The sequence below is a fragment of the Salvelinus alpinus genome, chromosome 14 (genome assembly GCF_045679555.1).
Source record: "Salvelinus alpinus chromosome 14, SLU_Salpinus.1, whole genome shotgun sequence".
Classification (NCBI taxonomy): Eukaryota; Metazoa; Chordata; class Actinopteri; order Salmoniformes; family Salmonidae; genus Salvelinus; species Salvelinus alpinus.
In genome coordinates, this window is record NC_092099.1 from 22,689,409 (window position 1) to 22,708,251 (window position 18,843).

Sequence of the window (18,843 nt, forward strand, 5' to 3'; positions counted from 1 at the left end):
GTCGAGAGGGAGACGATTGACGGAGGCAACTTTACGACAAAGGCTTTGTTGAACAAGAGCATAATTGAGAATGTAACAGAAGCGCTGAACTTTACTACAGATCAGTTAAACTCAAATCTTAACAGCTCCTCAATGGCTGAGACTGAATCAAAGAACATAACAGTTAATAACAACAGTTTATCATTTGTAGACAGCAACATCACTTCAGTAAGTACCAATAGTACAGAAGTTACAGCAACCAAAGCCTCACCAGGTCCGTTCAACAATAGCTCAAAGGCTGAGAGTGAGAGAGTGATTCAGATCAGAGGTGATTGGGCCACTGTGAATAGCACCTCAAAAGTTGAAGCATTAGTGGAAGAGTTGGAGGGAAGGATTACTCGAGGCGATGTCTTCTCTTACTCTGTGCCTCTTCCCGACCCCTCTTCCAACACTACAGAAGAGAACAAGGGGATTGGCGCCAACGATATTGTACTCCTGGGAAGAGAGTCTACAACTGCTTCATCCAATGAAAACGGTACAGCTTCAAATTCATCTCAGAATATAACCAACCAATCAGAGAGTGTGGTGAGTGCTGAAGTTGCAGAGTTCATTTTTACCTTGGTGGAAGAACACAACATGACCAACTTTGACCTTGAAACTGAGGATAGTGGTAACATAACCGTGAACGGTTCATTGGACACCAACACCACCACTGAGCAAGGAAATGGTACCTATTTCTCTGACGCCACGTCCACACCTGGCAACTTCAGCAGTGTGGTGCCACAAAATGGCAAACAACCATCAGACATTGAAACATTCTCTGACATAGTGCCAAAACAAAATGGCACAGCAAACACTTCTGGTTTGAACCACTGGAATTCATCAGAGGAGACTAGTTCTGAGAGTAAAAAGAACACCGCTGTGCCGGATGCCGTTGTAGAGTTGTCCTCAGAAAGCTCAGAATTCTCTAATGAGACTACTGACGCTAATCCTGCTGCGGCAAATCTGTCACTGTCAACCAATCAGCAGCCAGACAGCAGCTCGGAGGAGATTCTATCCCAGAGTTCCGAGAGCTCTAAGGAGGAAGTGGTAATCTACCTGAGAAACAACAGGAGTGAGGTCATACGCACCATCTCCGTTGACCTGCAGGGGGAGCACTGGGGCTATGAGGGGACACACGAGATGGTCCCAATGGAGATGCCAGATCACATGACGAAATATATTGGAAACGAGCTCCCAGAGCCGCCAAATACGCTGGAACCAAGCCCAACTCCGGAAATGCGGAAACCCAACATCAAGGTCGTCCACCGCAGACAAAGACCCCGTAAAGGCTATGCCATGAAAACCAAGAAGAAGAAGGAGTACAAGCCCCAGCCTCCGAGAGGCCGCAGTTTCTCCCCCAGGGGTTTCAAACCCCCTCCTATCACCGGTCAAACCCCCAGAGGGACCCGACCCATTTCCAGCGAGGAGGACTTCTCAAACAAAGCCATTGTGATTGGCGTGCCACGACCTGACTTCAGCGACTATGATATTTATGTCCAGAGTGAGGGCGGTGATGACCCGGATGCTGTCCTAGACATGGCAGCGGTTAGTGCTGCAGAGGAGTATGAGTACGTCGACTACATTGACCCATACAAAGAGAAGGAGGACATGCATGACCTAACTCTGGATGAGAATGCAAAATATTTCCTCAAAATGGCGGGAGATAACGTGAGGACATACTTTATTACTGCGGAGGAGGTGCAGTGGGACTACGGGGGCTATGGACAGAAGTAAGGATAAAATAGTGGATGGGGCTGAGGTGTGGGATGTATTGGGAAAATGTAATCTCCCTTGTTTATTGTTCTATGTGCTCAAATTATATTTTTCTGACTGGAATTATGCATACCTTCTTTTTTGTTCAATAAAACCTTTGTCTTTTGTCTCTCCACAACAGGAGGATGGATAAGGCACAGAAAACCGACAGGTCCACAAGATTCTCCAAGGTAGTGTTCCGAGGTTACCTGGACAGCACATTCAGCACGCCAGACATCCGGGGGGAGATGGACGAACACCTGGGCATCCTGGGGCCAGTCATCAAGGCAGAGGTTGGACAGACCATAATGGTAAGACAGGAAACCCTGAGAGATACCTTTTGCTCATTTTTGCATGAATCTACTGTAGGTGAGTTGTGCCCATGATCATGAATAATGGACCATGTAATCAAACTGATGTTCCTGGTCTGTAGGTATCACGGTATTTTTCAGGAAATGAAATGTGTGTCCTTGGTCTGTAGGTATTTTTCAGGAACCTGGCTAGCCGCCCGTACTCCTTGCACGCCAATGGGGTTTCCTACACCAAGCAGACAGAGGGGTTGTCCTACGATGACGAGTCCAAGTACTGGTACAAGTATGACAACGAGGTCCAGCCCAACACCACATACACATACCTCTGGAAGGTCAACGCCAATGTCGGACCCACCGGAGACGACTCTGACTGTCGCACCTGGGCCTACTACTCTGGGGTTAACCCTGTGAGTAAACACTTACCTTCTGATGATTTAGTTAATTAACGTAGCTGATACAACATCACTATTTTCTATGTATAGTCCCTTTTGTGCTTCTGAGGTATTTCATGTGATAACTCTGTGTTGACGTGTGATGTCTTGTCCTCTGAAGCACCTCCTACACTAACCTGGTGTGTCTTTGTGATCTGTTGAGGGATATTCCAATAATCTAGCGTTTGATTGTTTGTTTTCTCTCGTCTCATCCAGGAGAAAGATATAAACTCTGGTCTGATTGGGCCATTGCTGGTGTGTCGTAAGGGCACTCTGAGCACGAAGGCAGTGGACATGAGGGAGTTCATGCTCCTCTTTATGACCTTCGATGAGTCCAAGAGCTGGTACTACGAGAAGAACCATGAGATAATGGAGAGGAAGAACAAACGAGCCAGGGTGATGGACCATGACTTCAGCGATAACCTCAAGTTCAGCGGTAGGCACCTTCTAATCTAACACCATTAGTTAACTAATCGTAGGATAACTGACTAGTGAGTCATGGCTGGTCCCTCCTGGATCGAGTCTTGATTTGGGATTTTTGGTTGTAAAATCATGATATGAGTAATGAACAACAGAGACAAATTTACAAAACAGAGATTGTTTAATCGTTAATTTTTGGGGGGTTGTGTGTATGTTGGGGGGGGCAGCCATCAACGGAATCATATTCAGTCTGAAGGGTCTGAGGATGTACACTAACCAGACGGTCCGCTGGCACCTCTTCAACATGGGATCTCCCAGAGACCTCCACAGTGTTCACTTCCACGGCCAGACCTTCATCCACAAACAGACCAGGGACCACACCCAGGCTGTCTACCCACTGCTGCCTGGTGAGAACTTTACTGGATGGATAGATGACATGTTTTGTCACATTTATGTGACACATCGCTACTGTTAGGGCAAAATGGTTCTAATGCTATGTAAATGCTTGAGTTGAAAGGTATTATATGTACTGTAAATATTTGAGTGGGAAAACACCGTTGTTTAACTTAGCGTAGGCTGTGAGAAGTGATTAGAACCTGTTCTTGTTTGTACAATGCTTGAAAGAAGTGGAGCCAAGTCCTGCTATCTCTCTCCTCCCCCTCGGAGAGGCAAGCAGCTCTTTGTGTAGAAGAAGTATATAATGACTGTGTGACTCTGTATCCTTTGAGTTCCTCTCCGAGTGTGATCTCGTCTGCAATTGCTTGAATAAACTCTTATTAACTGGACAATTATCCCTACCTGATCCTTGGAAAGAGTTTTCCTCAACACTACTAACCTGCTCTGGTTTTGTTTCCCAGGGGGCTTTGCAACTCTGGAGATGTTGCCATCCAAGCCGGGGCTGTGGCAGCTGGAGTCAGAGGTTGGACTCTCCCAACAGAGAGGGATGCAGACCCTCTTCCTGGTTCTAGATAATAGTACGACCCACTCAAAAGCACTTATGCTAATAGAACCAATTTCTCAATGCCACATGTAACAGCAAAGGTGTGATGTCCATCTCAACTCCTAGAGAGTCGTTTTTACTGCTAGTGTCAATGCTTATTGAGTGAATTGACTCAAGCCAAGTCATATCAACAGTCATTATCCCAAAGAATCAGTCCCATAATAAAATCTATTTGTGTTTTTCAGAGTGTTACCATCCACTGGGTCTGATTTCTGGGAGCGTCAAAGACAACCAGATCACAGCGAACGACAAAAGAGGTATCCTTACACTCAGTATCCCTCTGCATACCTCCACTCTGTATCCCTCCACCCTCTAGATGTTGGGTGCTTAATCAGAAATAATACTACCAACTGACATCTAGCCTTCCAAGTTAGATGTCCTTCAGTGATGTTTTTACTTTTACTGTTGAAAAAGCAACATTCCAAGTATGAATACAGTAAAGTATACACACTAAAGGATAAAGGATAGACACTTCAAGGAATTGGTCTGAATCCATGACATCATCAGCCTCCCCGCTTGCTTGAGGAACAATAGATAACAAAAGAGGAATTGCCCATCCCCCACTTCTGCCATGACATACCTGGACCACCTATTGAGATGTGCCTTTTGTTTAGTAAATGGGCTAAATCAGGGTCACACTTAGTAGTCTTAAACAAATCTACTTTGAAACAAAAGTGAACACCTCACACACATGGTTATGGGCTTCAAAACGAAGAAGACACCTGTACCATGTCAGATATGGAGTTGAAATGTATAACATTTTGAGTTTGCATCTCAATATTACACTTGACATACATCACAGAAGCCTGATATGTAACAAAACCGTTTGACACAGAAACACCGGATTTTCTGTGTTTTATTTTATGTTTATTAATGATGAAATTATGAAGAATATGAATAACATTCCACCCATGAGGCCACTAGGTCATTTGACTGCAGGAAAGGGCTACATGAGGTGAAAATGAGACTGGAGTGCCACTTTAACAGTTGCAGTGTTTTACCCAGAGGATGCTGGTGGGAGGAGCTATAGGAGGACGGCCTCATTGTAATGGCTGGAATGGAATAAATGGAACGGTATCAAACACATCAAAGATATGGAAACCACACCACTCCCTTCCATTAATTCCATTCCAGACATTACAATGAGCCCATCTTCCTATAGTTCCTCCCATCAGCCTCCGCTGGTTTCACCCTCTAACTAACTTATTTCTCCTTATGCAGGCTACTGGGAGCCCCATCTGGCCAGACTGAACAACCAAGGCAAATACAATGCATGGAGTACAGACAAGGCAGGCAGCTGGATACAGGTACATAACCTCACCTCTCAGGGAATACATGTGGTGTCTGCAATATTATGTAGCTGGTGAGCAGTGAGCATGTATTCCTCAAAGTTTCCTACAGGTGGCAGCATAATCATATCATTACAGCGTCTTTGTGGGGATATACTCTGTTGATGTGGGGTCACATGACTGTCTTGCCTTGGGTCCTGAGTATTTCCTGACCCTGTAAACTTGGTAGGTGAGGTTTATGTGTCTCAACTTAAGCCTGGGTGGTGATACCTATTTGATGACACCTGTAGTGATGCCTACTGTGACCATTGACCTGTAGGTAGACTTTCAGAGGCCCGTGGTGATCAGTCAGGTAGCGACACAGGGCGCCAAGCAGATGTTCTCCTCCCACTACATGGTCAACTACACCATATCCTACAGCACGGACAAGAGGAAGTGGATCTACTACAAGGGAGACAGCAACGAGTTCAGGATGGTGAGGAGTACATCTGTAGAACAGCATGGTTGGAGAGCAATGGAATACATGTAACGGGATTATGTATTTACATTCTAACATTGCTGGTATTCTAGTTATATGTACTGCGTTATATTTACATTTTCAAAAATCAGAGATACTTCTGGTCATCTGAAATTATACTTTTGATAGATACTTTTGAATTTGATCATTGCTATGACTGCTAAATATACAGAGATACAGTACATATGACGATATATGTTTTTAATCCAAATGTTTTTCTTCCATTCTCCAGACGTTCACTGGTAACCAGGAAGCTCATCAGGTGAAGGTCAACACCCTCTTCCCTCCCCTGATTTGTCGGTTTATCAGACTTCACCCTCTCCACTCCCACAACTCGCCCATGGTCCGCATGGAGTACTACGGCTGTGAGCTGGACGGTGAGCGATGATGATGATGTTGTTGTTGTTGATGATGATGACGATGATAATGATGATGATAATGATGATGGGTAGCATTCCTACTGTTTAATGTGATGTTAGTATCCAAGCCTATGTTTGAGCACAAATATTTCCCAATAAACGAGCAATAAAGTGAATGTATTCTAATTCCCTCCATCAGGTTGCTCAGTGCCCCTGGGTATGGAGAGCAGTCGGATAGAGGACCATCGTATCACTGCCAGCTCTACAGCCTCCAGCTGGTACTCTGGTTCCTGGCAAGCCTCACTGGCACGACTCAACACACAGGGCACCATCAACGCATGGCAGGCCAAGGTACGATAACACACACAGGTCCATGTAGGCACATGTGTACGCACACACACACACACACACACACACACACACACACACACACACACACACACACACACACACACACACACACACACACACACACACACACACACACACACACACACACACACACACACACACACACACACACATATACCTGTATGTACAAACTAATGTGGGCACACTCACCATTCCAGGTCAGTCATCCCTCTGTCCCCCCCTGTCTCCCCCCAGAATAACAACATAAACCAGTGGCTGCAGGTGGAGCTGGCCCAGGTAAAGAAGATCACAGGTATCATAACGCAGGGGGCCAAGTCCCTGGGCACGGAGATGTACGTCATCTGCTACACTCTGGAGTACAGCGATGATGGACTACACTGGATGAAGTACACTGACGATGATGACAACATGTCAAAGGTAGGATTGTCAGGCAAAAGGGTAATGCGATGGTATTAAGCGATGGTATTAAGGGTTATTTTACAGTCCTGCTGTTAATTCTCTATCCAAGCTATCGCTAATAAGTATTAATCTGATAATATTATTACATGAAGATTTCAAAATACTGACATGCTGTCTTCCACTCTCCCGGCAGACTTTCCCCGGCAACACGGATAACAATGGCCATGTGAAGAACTACATATATCCTCCAATCTTCTCTCGCTTTATCAGAGTCATACCTCAGAGCTGGAAGACATCCATCACGCTCAGGATAGAACTGCTGGGCTGTGACTTTGAATGATGGACACACACACATCCAAGATGCAAGAATCACATTTCTACTTTAAGATCTTCACGCACATCCAAACGTCAGGTGCGTGCAGTAACCCAAACCATCCCATAAATGACGAACTGATGTCAAAGGGAAATTTGAGGGAAATTCGAGGGAAGTATGAGTTATGTGCACGTTTCTTAGATTGGGATTCAGCTCTTAGCTCATATAGGATACAGACAATAATACTGCTTTATACATAAGAAAGTAGCCTAAAGCTTAGCAGATAGTAAAATACATATTGCTGTATGTTGTCTTTATACTTTGTATGTTGTATCATAATTGAACATGAATGTAATGTAAATAATGTAAGTAGTACTCAGAGTATTTAATTAGTTTTGTCAATAAAAAATCTATTGCTGCTCATATTTTGTCAGTCACTGTGCCTCATTCTAGGATTGTGGCACGTTGTATGAAACTGTGGAAGCATAAAACATACTTTTTCCAAATACTAGATTCTACCATGCTATCATTTGGTCAAATTGGGAATTGACCCCAGCCCTGAGGGAATGAGTAGACAGAGAGAAAAGGTGGATGGTAGAGACTCCCTGTCATTGTAGGCGTGTGAACAGGAGAGATCTCCCAGCCTGTGGGGTGAAGGTGTCAGAGAGATAATCCCCTCTGTGGGGGTATATGTCACACCTCGGAGCCCCAGAGTCAACAGCCAAGTGCGGCTGCAAACACAGGCCCTGTTTGTCCATTTACCTGCCTGCTAAAAGAGACACCAGAGGTGTGAAAGTCTCAGAAAGAGCTGGGTCTTCAAAAGAACCAGACAGGAGAGAGCTTTGAAACGGTCCAAATAAAATAAAATTGTATTTGTCACATGCTTCGTAAACAACCGATGTAGACTAACAGTGAAATGCTTCCTTACAGGCCCTTCCCAACAATGCAGAGAGAGAGAAAATAGAGAAATAATAGAAAAGTATAACCCATAATAATAAAAGTAATAATAATTACACAATGAGTAACGATATCTTGGCTATATACACGGGGTACTAGTACCTAGACAATGTGCAGGGGTATGAGGTAATTGAAGTAGATATGTACAAATAACTAGGAATAGAGTGACTAGGCAACAGGATAGATAATTAACAGTAACAGCAGAGTATGTGATTCCTTACAGAAATTCAACATCTTTTGCACATGTGAAATCATGTGAAACTGTGTGTTTTTGGAATACTTCATGTGATATATGACATGAAGTTTCACGCTGATAAAAACATGAGATTTCACAGGTGATACCCTGCAAACAAAAATCTGTTATGATACACACAGTGTTTTCAACTTACAGATTTGACTACATTGTGCATGTTTTTTAATACAGAAACTATTATTCAATATGTCCTTACCTGGGATTTGAACTCACAACTCCTTGGTTCACTGCAGTCAAATCGTCCTGCTGCACCACAATGTCTGTGTCAATGACTAATTTCACCTGTATTCCTACACATCTCAGCTTTGTTAAAAATACACTCAAGAATAACAAGTATATTTATCATAGTGATTCAGGTGTAACATTAAAGCAGAATAATATGCCCAACCAACATTATACAGAAAACCCTCAAATTGCTGAAATAAGTAAATGTAATCAATGATGAGAGAAAAGTCAGAATAAAGTTTTCACTATATATTTTACCTCTTGGTGATGTCATTCGGAAATATAATGTTAACGTCACTGCTATGCGGATGATACACAGCTGTACATTTCGATGAAACATGGTGAAGCCCCAAAATTGCCTGTGTTTCAGACATAAGGAAGTGGATGGTGGCAAATGTTTTACTTTTAAATTTGGACAAAACAGAGATGCTAGTTCTAGGTCTCAAGAAACAAAGAGATCTTCTGTTGGATCTGACAATTAATCTTGACGGTATAGTCGTCTCAAATAAAACTGAAGGACCTCGACTTTACTCTGGACCCTGATCTCTCTTTTGACGAAAATATCAAGAATATTTCAAGGACAGCTTTTTCCATCTTTGTAACATTGCAAAAATCTGAAACTTCTTGTCTAAAAATTATGCAGAAAAGCTAATCCATGCCTGTGTCACTTCTGAATTAGACTTCTGAAATGCTCTACTTTCCAGCTACCCGGATAAAGCACACCCACTTCTGTTTAGCAGTTAGTGCTAAAATCACAATCCCAGTGGGTCAGAAGTTTACATACACTCAATTAGTATTTGCTAGCATTGCCTTTAAATTGCCTAACTTGGGTCAAACGTTTCGGGTAACCTTCCACAAGCTTCCCACAATAAGTTGGGTGAATTTTGGCCCATTCCTCCTGACAGAGCTGGTGTAACTTAGTCAGGTTTGTAGGCCTCCTTGCTCGCACACCCTTTTTCAGTTCTGCCCACAAATTGTCTTAGGATTGAGGTCAGGGCTTTGTGATGGCCACTCCAATACCTTGACTTTGTTGTCCTTAAAACCTCTTTGGGAAAGGCCCCATCTCGACAACATCCGGTGAAATTGCAGAGCGCAAAATTCAAAATACAAAAATCGTAATATTAAACATTCATGAAAATACAAGTGTCTTACATCGTTTAAAAGCTTAACTTCTTGTTAGTCCAGCCGCTTTGTCAGATTTCAAAAAGGCTTTATGGCGAAAGCATACCATGTGATTATCTGAGGACAGTGCCTCGTGTACAAAAGCATGAAAAACATTTTCCAAACAAGCAGAGACGTCACAAAAGTCAGAAATAGCGATAAAATAAATCACTTACCTTTGAAGATCTTCCTCTGGTTGCAATCCCAAGGGTCCCAGCTACATAACAAATGGTCGTTTTGTTCGATAAAGTCCTTCTTTATATCCCAAAAAAGTCAGTTTAGTTGGCGCGCTTGATTCAGTAATCTAACTGTTCCCCTCGTTCAAAAATGCATACAAAGAAATCCCAAAAGTAACCAATAAACTTTGTCCAAACAAGTCAAGCAATGTTTCTAATCAATCCTCAGGTACCCTAATATGTAAATAAACGATCAAATTTAAGACGGAGATGTTCATTACCGGAGATAAATAATGAAGTGCGCTCATCAACGCGCGCCAAAAGACTACAGTCAAAATGAGAGCCACCTAGAAAAACTACAAATTCTAGCTCATTTTTCAAAAAACAAGCCTGAAACTCTTTCTAAAGACTGTTGACATCTAGTGGAAGCCCTAGTAATTGCAATCTGGGAGGTATTCCTTTGATTTTCCCATAAACAAGCATTTGAATGGGCAGACACCTCAAAAAATATATATTCCGGATGGATCCTCCTCGAGTTTTCGGCCTGCCATATCAGTTCTGTTATACTCACAGACATTATTTTAACAGTTTTAGAAACTTCAGTGTTTTCTATCCAATAGTACCAATTATATGCATATCCTAGCTTCTGGGCCTGAGTAACAGGCAGTTTACTTTGGGCACCTGAGTCATCCAAACTTCCGAATACTGCCCCCTATCCCAAAGAAGTTGAGCCAACTTTGGAAGTATGCTTGTGGTCATTGTCCTTTTGGAAGACCCATTTGCAACCAAGCTTTAACTTCCTGACTGATTGAGATGTTGCTTCAATATATCCACATAATTTTCCGGCCTCATGATGCCATCTATTTTGTGAAGTGCACCAGTCCCTCCTGCAGCAAAGCACCCCCACAACATGATGCTGACACCCCCGTGCTTCATGGTTGGGATGGTGTTCTTCGGCTTGCAAGCCTCCCCCTTTTTCCTCCAAAAATAACGATGGTCATTATGGCCAAACAGTTTATTTTTGTTTCATCAGACCAGAGGACATTTCTCCAAAAAGTACGATCTTTGTCCCCATGTGCAGTTGCAAACCGTAGTCTGGCTTTTTTTATGGCGGTTTTGGAGCAGTGGCTTCTTCCTTGCTGAGCGGCCTTTCAGGTTATGTCGATAAAGGACTTGTTTTACTGTGGATATAGATACTTTTGTACCTGTTTCCTCCAGCATCTTCACAAGGTCCTTTGCTGTTGTTCTGGGATTGATTTGCACTTTTCGCACCAAAGTACATTCATCTCTAGGAGACAGAACGCGTCTCCTTCCTGATCGGTATGATGGCTGCGTGGTGCCATGGTGTTTATACTTGCGTACTATTGTTTGTACAGATGAACGTGGTACCTTCAGGCATTTGAAAATTGCTCCCAAGGATGAACCAGACTACAATTCTGGCCAATTTTGGTCTACAATTTTTTTTCTGAGGTCTTGGCTGATTTCTTTTGATTTTCCCATGAGTTTGAAGGTAGGCCTTGAAATACATCTACAGGTACACCTCCAATTGACTCAAATGATGTCAAGTTTCTAAAGCCATTACATAATTTTCTGGAATTTTCCAAGCTGTTTAAAGGCACAGTCAACTTAGTGTATGTAAACTTCTGACCCACTGGAATTGTGATACAGTGAATTGTACGTGAAATAATCTGTCTGTAAACAATTGTTGGAAAAATTACTTGTGTCGTGCCCGACTTGCCAAAGTAGATGTCCTACCCGACTTGCCAAAACTATAGTTTGTTAGCAAAACATTTGTGGAGTGGTTGAAAAACGAGTTTTAATGACTCCAACCTAAGTATATGTAAACTTCCGACTTCAACTGTATATTATCCATGTTGTTGTTCAGCCACGACTCAGAGAAACATATTACAGTTCTTCAGGTCTCGTTGATAGGATAGTCTCGAACAGAGCTCATCCAGATTGATCTCCAGTGATTGTACGTTCGACAATAGAGTGGAGGGTAGAGGCGGATTATTAATTCACTAAAGGTTATTTTGTCAGGGTGCTCACACGTCGGCCTCTCTTACGCCATATTTTCCTTTGACGAGTTTTGGGGATTAGGACCTGGTCTGTTGTGAGCAGTGTATCCAATGCTGCCGACTCACTGAAGTAAAACATTATGTACAAAAAAAGTTAAGATCAGCGAAAAATACACAAAATAGCAGATTTGGCCAGGAACCCGTAAAACGGCAGCTATCCATTACAGCGTCATTCTATATACAAGCCTCAGGGGCGGACTGGGACCAAAAATCGTCTCTGGCATTTTTATTACAAGGGACAATTTATTTCCTTGAGCCCCCACAATGGCCCATATTTTTCTCAAGGCCCCCACACCAGCCAATTTTATTCGTTAAGGCCCCCATTATTAGCCAGATAATTATAATTTTGCTAAAAAATCCAAGTAAGACAGGCCCACTAGGCTAGAAATGGACCAGCCCATCTAACATTTGCCCGAAATGCCAGATGGCAGTCCGCCCCTGGTCAGCCTGGAGATGACAGGGAGTTACTATAGCACAGCTGTCTAGTTTTCATGGCTTGGGCTCTGGACACAAGGCCAGATTGTGACATAATTTCCTTAGGCAAGCTCTCAGAAATCATTTGACATGCTATGGCAATTGGATCAAATCAAACAGTGATGCAAAACATAAGAAACCACACAGGAGAGTTTTTGTAAACTGTAATTTAACAAAAGAATAGCTTGGCACACACAAAATACTTTAATAGGCAGACCGAACAGGTTTTTTTCTCCTAAATTATCATAATTTAAATCCCTAATTCTGTTTGAGAAACAGTTTATTGCAGATTTTTCCAATGACAGCATATACTAGGTGTTTGCCAAGAAAGTGAAAGTGTGTAAGGCTTAGTGAAAGTGAAAGTGTGCCAAATTATTTGAGAGCATATGAGCGTACAGAAAAGTATTGAACACATTCAGAACCATGGTAAAACTGTGTTTCTTTTTGCTTTTGCTTTCACTTTACACCATCGTAAACGCAGGTAAAATTAACTTTTTATTCTCTGTCATATCTTATTTAGTATACATCTTGATTCTAGGTGGGCATTCGCAACTTGTATCTCAGGAGAAGCACCTTTCCCTGAGTGTAGTGTTGTGTTGATGCAGGATGACATTCAAGTTGGCTACTTTGACTCCAACATGGAGCAGTTTATCCACAAGGGACCTTACGCCCCAGACGAAACAGAGGTTGACGTAGCCCAAGATGCAGCTTATGTGTTTGGACACATGTTCCTCAGCATGAAAAGGCGACTGTCAGACCTGAGGTATCGCTTTAATTCCACAGGGAATATAGATGTTCAGCAGAGAATGACTGGCTGTGAGATGTTGGAAACTGGTGAACCCGGCCTTATTCTGTCCACAGATGCTTTCAATGCAATTTTTGCTGATTTAATATATTACAACATGACACATTATTCATACAATTCTGGAAACCTACTGTCGCCATGGAGTGAGATGCATCAAACATATGCAAAATGGCGTTATCAGACCATTTACCTACCCGTTTGCATAAAAACATTGAAGAAATATCTGGAGAGATTGAAGAACTTTGTGATGCGTAAAGTGCGTCCCAGAGTCAGGCTCATACAGAAAGCCATGTCTGGAGGTGCCCGTGTGAGCTGTCTGGCGTTTGGTTTTTACCCCCGCCACATCAATCTGACCCTGCTGAGAGACGGCCAGCCAATAGTAGAACAGGAGATGACTGGGGGTCAGTTGCTGCCCAATGGAGACGGGACCTACCAGCTGAGAAAGAGTCTGGAGGTCAACACAGAGGAGCTGAGAGAGAGACACAACTACACCTGCACCACCTCCCACCTCAGTCTGGACAACAAGCTGGATGTCAGCTGGATACCTGAGTCTGGGATCGACAGAGTGGGTCTTTATGTCAAGTCAGCTCCACTGGCCATGGTGGCCATAATTATTCTACTCAGCATTTTCCTTTGTGTAAGGAGGAGAAACACGGCTGGCTCCCAGACATTGTCACAGCTCTCCAACGCAAATTATGCCCAAGTGGCTGAGCAAATTAGCCTATCTTCACATTCTGAGACCTGATATATTTGCTGCTCCCACTCATGCAAAGACGTCAAAGTGAAAAGCCAATACATTGTAGGTTGATCTATATTACACAGTATATAGCTTAATAAAGACAAGTATTTTTATGATGCAGTGGTGCATAAGCAATCCGAAAATGTGTACTGACAGTGCTATGATGTATGTATTGATTTGATATGTAAAAAAGTGTTTTGTACTGCATTAAAGATCCATAAAAAATCATCATAACACAAAAAGATCATTGGAGTTTGGTTAATTACAAATGAGGAGCAGGAAATCTTACCCTAGAACAAAAACAGAATATCAGAAATACTGTTTATCCTACTTATCACACCGTATTTCACATCAGATACCATAGGATATGAATATTCAGTCAGATTCTTGATGTACTGTATTTTATTAGAGGGGCAGCAGACATCAGCCAACTCCAGGGGCTGCAACTCTACTTCACACCACATGGTGTCGCTCCAAATTAAAATTTGCCTACTACCAGAAACTCAATTAGGTTGCCGGATTTATGTGTAATTCCAGTTCCAGTCCATTCTGACATAGACCACACAAAGATATTGAAAGGGGATATCGCACAGAGACAGTTGTCTATTTTAGGAATACATTTCATGCTATGATAGGCTACAAGATTAAACTTTTTTTAAACTTATGAATGAGACTATAAACAAATCTTGAATAAGATCGGCATTGTCCACATTTCAAATAATACATTGTGAAATAAATTGTTAATTCGTTTAATTAGTTAACAATGTTTTACCACATTCTGTTCAAAAACTGCCCAGTGATAGAAGACGGAAATCTCAGGGTCAGGGATATAAATAAAACGTAAAAGTATTACACGTACTGTATGCCCGGTAAGCATTACATCTCTGACCGCTTAGTGACACACAAGTTGTTTACAAACACATAGTTACCGGGGATGACGCCAGAGAGCGGAACATCACCATAGGAATAGAAAACGGTCACTGATAGGCCTATACCGTAAAATCATTCAATTCAAGGTGCTTTATTGACATGGGAAACATATGTCAACATTGCCAAAGCAAGTGAATTAGATAGTATACAAAAGTGAAATAAACAATAAAAATGAACAGTAAACATTACACTCACAGAAATTCCAAAAGAATACGAATTTCTCTCTCCCTTTCCCTATCTCTCCCTCCTCTCTCTCTCCCGCCTCCTCCGAGTCACCGCCCCGGCTGTGGGTAGGGGAGAGTTTAAAAGCAGTCTTGAGACACCGGGCACTTTGTCAGAAGGACAGCGCTTTGCTTTAGCGGACTAGTAGCGGACAGGAGCACACAGAGTGCAAACACGTTGTTATTGGAAATACCCGCGGAGTTGACTTCATTATACTGGATACTTTTGAGATTCACAAGACAAGAAAAATGAAGTCTCCAAAGTTGAAGTCTCAAGGCAAATGTAAGTTAGACCATCTCATATGTTGTTCTGTCGACTTCCACTGGACAATGCACTGAACACTGACCAGGCATGGCGTTATTGGACCTTTCAGAAAGGGAGTTATGTGAAGTTATGTGAAACCGTGCAAGTGTGGTTCTTATTCAACAGCTGTTACAATGTAACAATGTTTCAATTTAACATGTGTGTTGCACATATTTCAATGACACAAAAACATAGACTGTCGATGGGTTGCATGGGATAGGCTAAATTAATAGAGAGCTATTTATTTTATTAACTGAAATGAAGTAAAGAAAAATATATTTTGAATGAGAATGGTTGTGGGATAGGCATGCCAGTCCAGTGTAGTAACACATGCTTATTCCCTCCGTTATTTCAGGTAAATTCCTTGAGGAGGATGATCTGTCTGACGTGCTGTGTGAGTTCGACGCGGTGATCGAGGATTTCACTTCCCCGATGGAGAAGAGACACTTCCAGTACGACGAGCACCTGAAGACCGCGAAGAGACGGAGCAGTGCCAGCGTCAGTGACAGCGGCATCAGCGACTCAGAAAGTAAGTGAACCTTGCACGCACAGACACACAGTTGTCCTAATACCGAAAGACAGTGTAGCAATTGTGCTGGAATGCCTGCAACAGGGTTTGAACCAACGACCTTGCAGATACAAGGCCTGACAGAGACTACAATTACATAGCCTACAGGGCGGCAACAGTAGCAGTACAAACATTCTCAAGTAGTGACAGGACCTATCAGTAGCCTAGATATGTTGCTGTTTGCACTTTGAGGCTCACAATTCCCTTTACTCCATATAGTGCCAGACTGATTTACCATTAGTGCTAGATTATACATTGTCATGTGTCCCACAAGTGCTCTTCCCAGTCTGAAACTGGAAACCTTCCTCAGATAGACCATGCCTCGGTGGATGCCTCTGTCTCTGGAAATGCTTTCTCTAACCCTAACCATCCTCACTCAGTGCAACTGAATGAGTGGTGTTTCTCTCTCTCTCTCTCTCTCTCTCTCTCTCTCTCTCTCTCTCTCTCTCTCTCTCTCTCTCTCTCTCTCTCTCTCTCTCTCTCTCTCTCTCTCTCTCTCTCTCTCTCTCTCTCTCTCTCTCTCTCTCTCTCTCTCTCTCTCTCTCTCTCTCTCTCTCTCTCTCTCTCTCTCTCTCTCTCTCTCTCTCACTCTCTCACTCTCTCTCTCTCTCTCTCTCTCCCTCCCTCCATCAGAGTATCTGCCAGCCTCTCCTCATGTTCAGAATGCCTTCTCACTAACCTACATCCCAGACTGACAGTTCTGTTATTGTTGCCCACTCTGGGGTGCAGCTCTCTTTCAGCCATGCGTCCATCCATCAGTCCTTACACACAATAGCTCTCCCCTGCATGAGACAGGTCATTCTTCAATGGACTACCATGGAGAGGACAGGACCCACACAGGAATCCTAGACCTAACGTCTTTACACTCGTCTGTAGATAACATGTTCTGGTAACTCTTCACATTAGTTTCCTCTGAAAATCTGTGTGCAGTAGTTATGCTATAGTTATTCTGTAATTACTCAAGTAAAAACGTTAAATGAACCTATTATTACGTACTCTTTTAGTTATTACGAAAACAGATACATGAAATAGTAACTCTCTCTGTGAATGCCAGGCCCCGGTCTTAAACATGCAAAACTGGACACGATCCTTCCTTCCGTTCTGCAGACGTGGAGTTTGTAGAACACACTACAGCGCACCATGAAGTTATCCTTTCACATCTTCCCACAGAAATCCCAACCCACTCACATGTGGTTGGGAAATTAAATCAGTGTTCGTTTGGGGAGCGGGAGCATATTTCTCTCTATGTGTAACTGTGTGAGGTTATCACATTTGGGTTAGGGCCCGAGGCGTAGCACAGACACACACACACACAAACACCCCGTATGGTAATGCACAGCTTGACGTCTGGGAGACTTCATAGCTGCTTATGACAATGAAATCTAAGCGTGTATAGGCTATCACAGAGACATGGCTGGCTTGGAATATGGGGGCTTGTGTGCCAAATATGCAGCAGTAGCTCAATCTAAATCCAAGATCTCTGGACCTAGATCAAGGTTTTGTGTGTGTGTGTGTGTGTGTGTGTGTGTGTGTGTGTGTGTGTGTGTGTGTGTGTGTGTGTGTGTGTGTGTGTGTGTGTGTGTGTGTGTGTGTGTGTGTGTGTGTGTGTGCGTGCGTGCGTGCGTGCGTGCGTGCGTGCGTGCGTGCGTGCGTGCGTGCGTGCGTGTACTTGAATGTGGTGCTGAGAGGGGGAGGTCAGGGGTTACTTTAGGTATGTGCTGTACATCAGAGCCACTCTGTCAGGGTCCAGTGGAACTATTGAGTGAGGAGAGAAAGAGAGAGAGAGAGAGAGAGAGAGAGAGAGAGAGAGAGAGAGAGAGAGAGAGAGAGAGGAGACAGGAGAGAGAGAGCGAGAGAAAGATATTTTGAGGTTTGCAGGTTAAGCTGCTTATGCTGCAGTAGTTAGCCTCATACTCCTAGTCAGACCTGTCAAGAGTGTTAATACAAGGATTAAGTAGCAGACCAGCAGACCTCAATCTAAGCAGGAGTTGAGAAAGGAGTTCCATTAGCTTTGGATTGGAGACAGCACAGGGAACGGAATGCGTTTCTGTTGAAAATGACAATAGTAAAACAACTCGTTTTTGAGACGTCCATCCACCGACAGTACCCACCCTGACTTTATAACATACTTTATAGTCGGACAAAACTGAGCTGTGTAGAATTGAAATGAATTCCACTAAACTGCACATTTCTATACAACTGTTCTCTTACTCTCTTCTTCTCCCAACACCATTCCTTTCCTGGATAAAAACAAACAGTGATACAGATCTGTATCCGGCTGAAATATCTACTGGCGGAATCAAAGTGTTCATTATGTCACTTATGCAAATCACACAGTCAACGCTTTGACCACATAGAGCCTGACTTGCCCAGATTTACCACTGTGGGGGAATGCAGGAGGGAGAGGGGTAACGTGTGTGTGTGTGTGTACTAGACGTGGCAGAGTTAAATCAAGCACACACTATTTATCACACAGGAGAAATACATCCATCCATAACCTAAGCGGAAACCAGATTGCATACCCGAGATAACACTATAGGCATCAAGAAAGCCAGTCAGTTGATGATTGACAAGTTTTTCCAACACTTTTGATAAACAGGGCAAAATAGAAATAGGCATATAACAGTTAGGATCAGCTTGATCTCCGCCTTTAAATAAAGGCAGCCACTACATATGAATCTGCATACAACATGACTGGTTTCAGGAGCTGATGTCTGCGTTGGTAGCCTATAGTATATTGCCATTGAATGGACTCATTTTGAAATGAC

General features: G+C 43.0%; 2 protein-coding genes and 1 pseudogene across 2 annotated transcripts in view; 2 read left to right on the forward strand and 1 right to left on the reverse strand.

Moving 5' to 3' along the window:
* LOC139538606 (UDP-sugar transporter protein SLC35A5-like) overlaps window positions 1-18,843 on the reverse strand; it is a 103,975-nt pseudogene that overhangs the window by 25,918 nt on the left and 59,214 nt on the right.
* Window positions 13,032-14,294, forward strand: LOC139538608 (class I histocompatibility antigen, F10 alpha chain-like). The gene has a single exon (XM_071340839.1). The coding sequence runs from the start codon at window positions 13,108-13,110 to the stop codon at window positions 14,056-14,058; it is 951 nt and encodes a 316-aa protein (XP_071196940.1). The 5' UTR covers window positions 13,032-13,107; the 3' UTR covers window positions 14,059-14,294.
* The window catches only part of LOC139538605 (coiled-coil domain-containing protein 80-like), a 52,393-nt gene continuing 48,836 nt past the window's right edge, over window positions 15,287-18,843 (forward strand). The window contains exons 1-2 of the mRNA XM_071340832.1: window positions 15,287-15,486; window positions 15,863-16,036. Coding sequence (XP_071196933.1) covers window positions 15,453-15,486; window positions 15,863-16,036 — 208 coding nt within the window. The 5' untranslated portion in view covers window positions 15,287-15,452. The remainder of the gene's footprint in view (window positions 15,487-15,862; window positions 16,037-18,843) is intronic.

What these genes read in the sequence shown, in the direction of transcription:
- LOC139538608 (XM_071340839.1), top strand. Translation starts at nt 13,108, where the DNA reads ATGCAGGATGACATTCAAGTTGGCTACTTTGACTCCAACATGGAGCAG.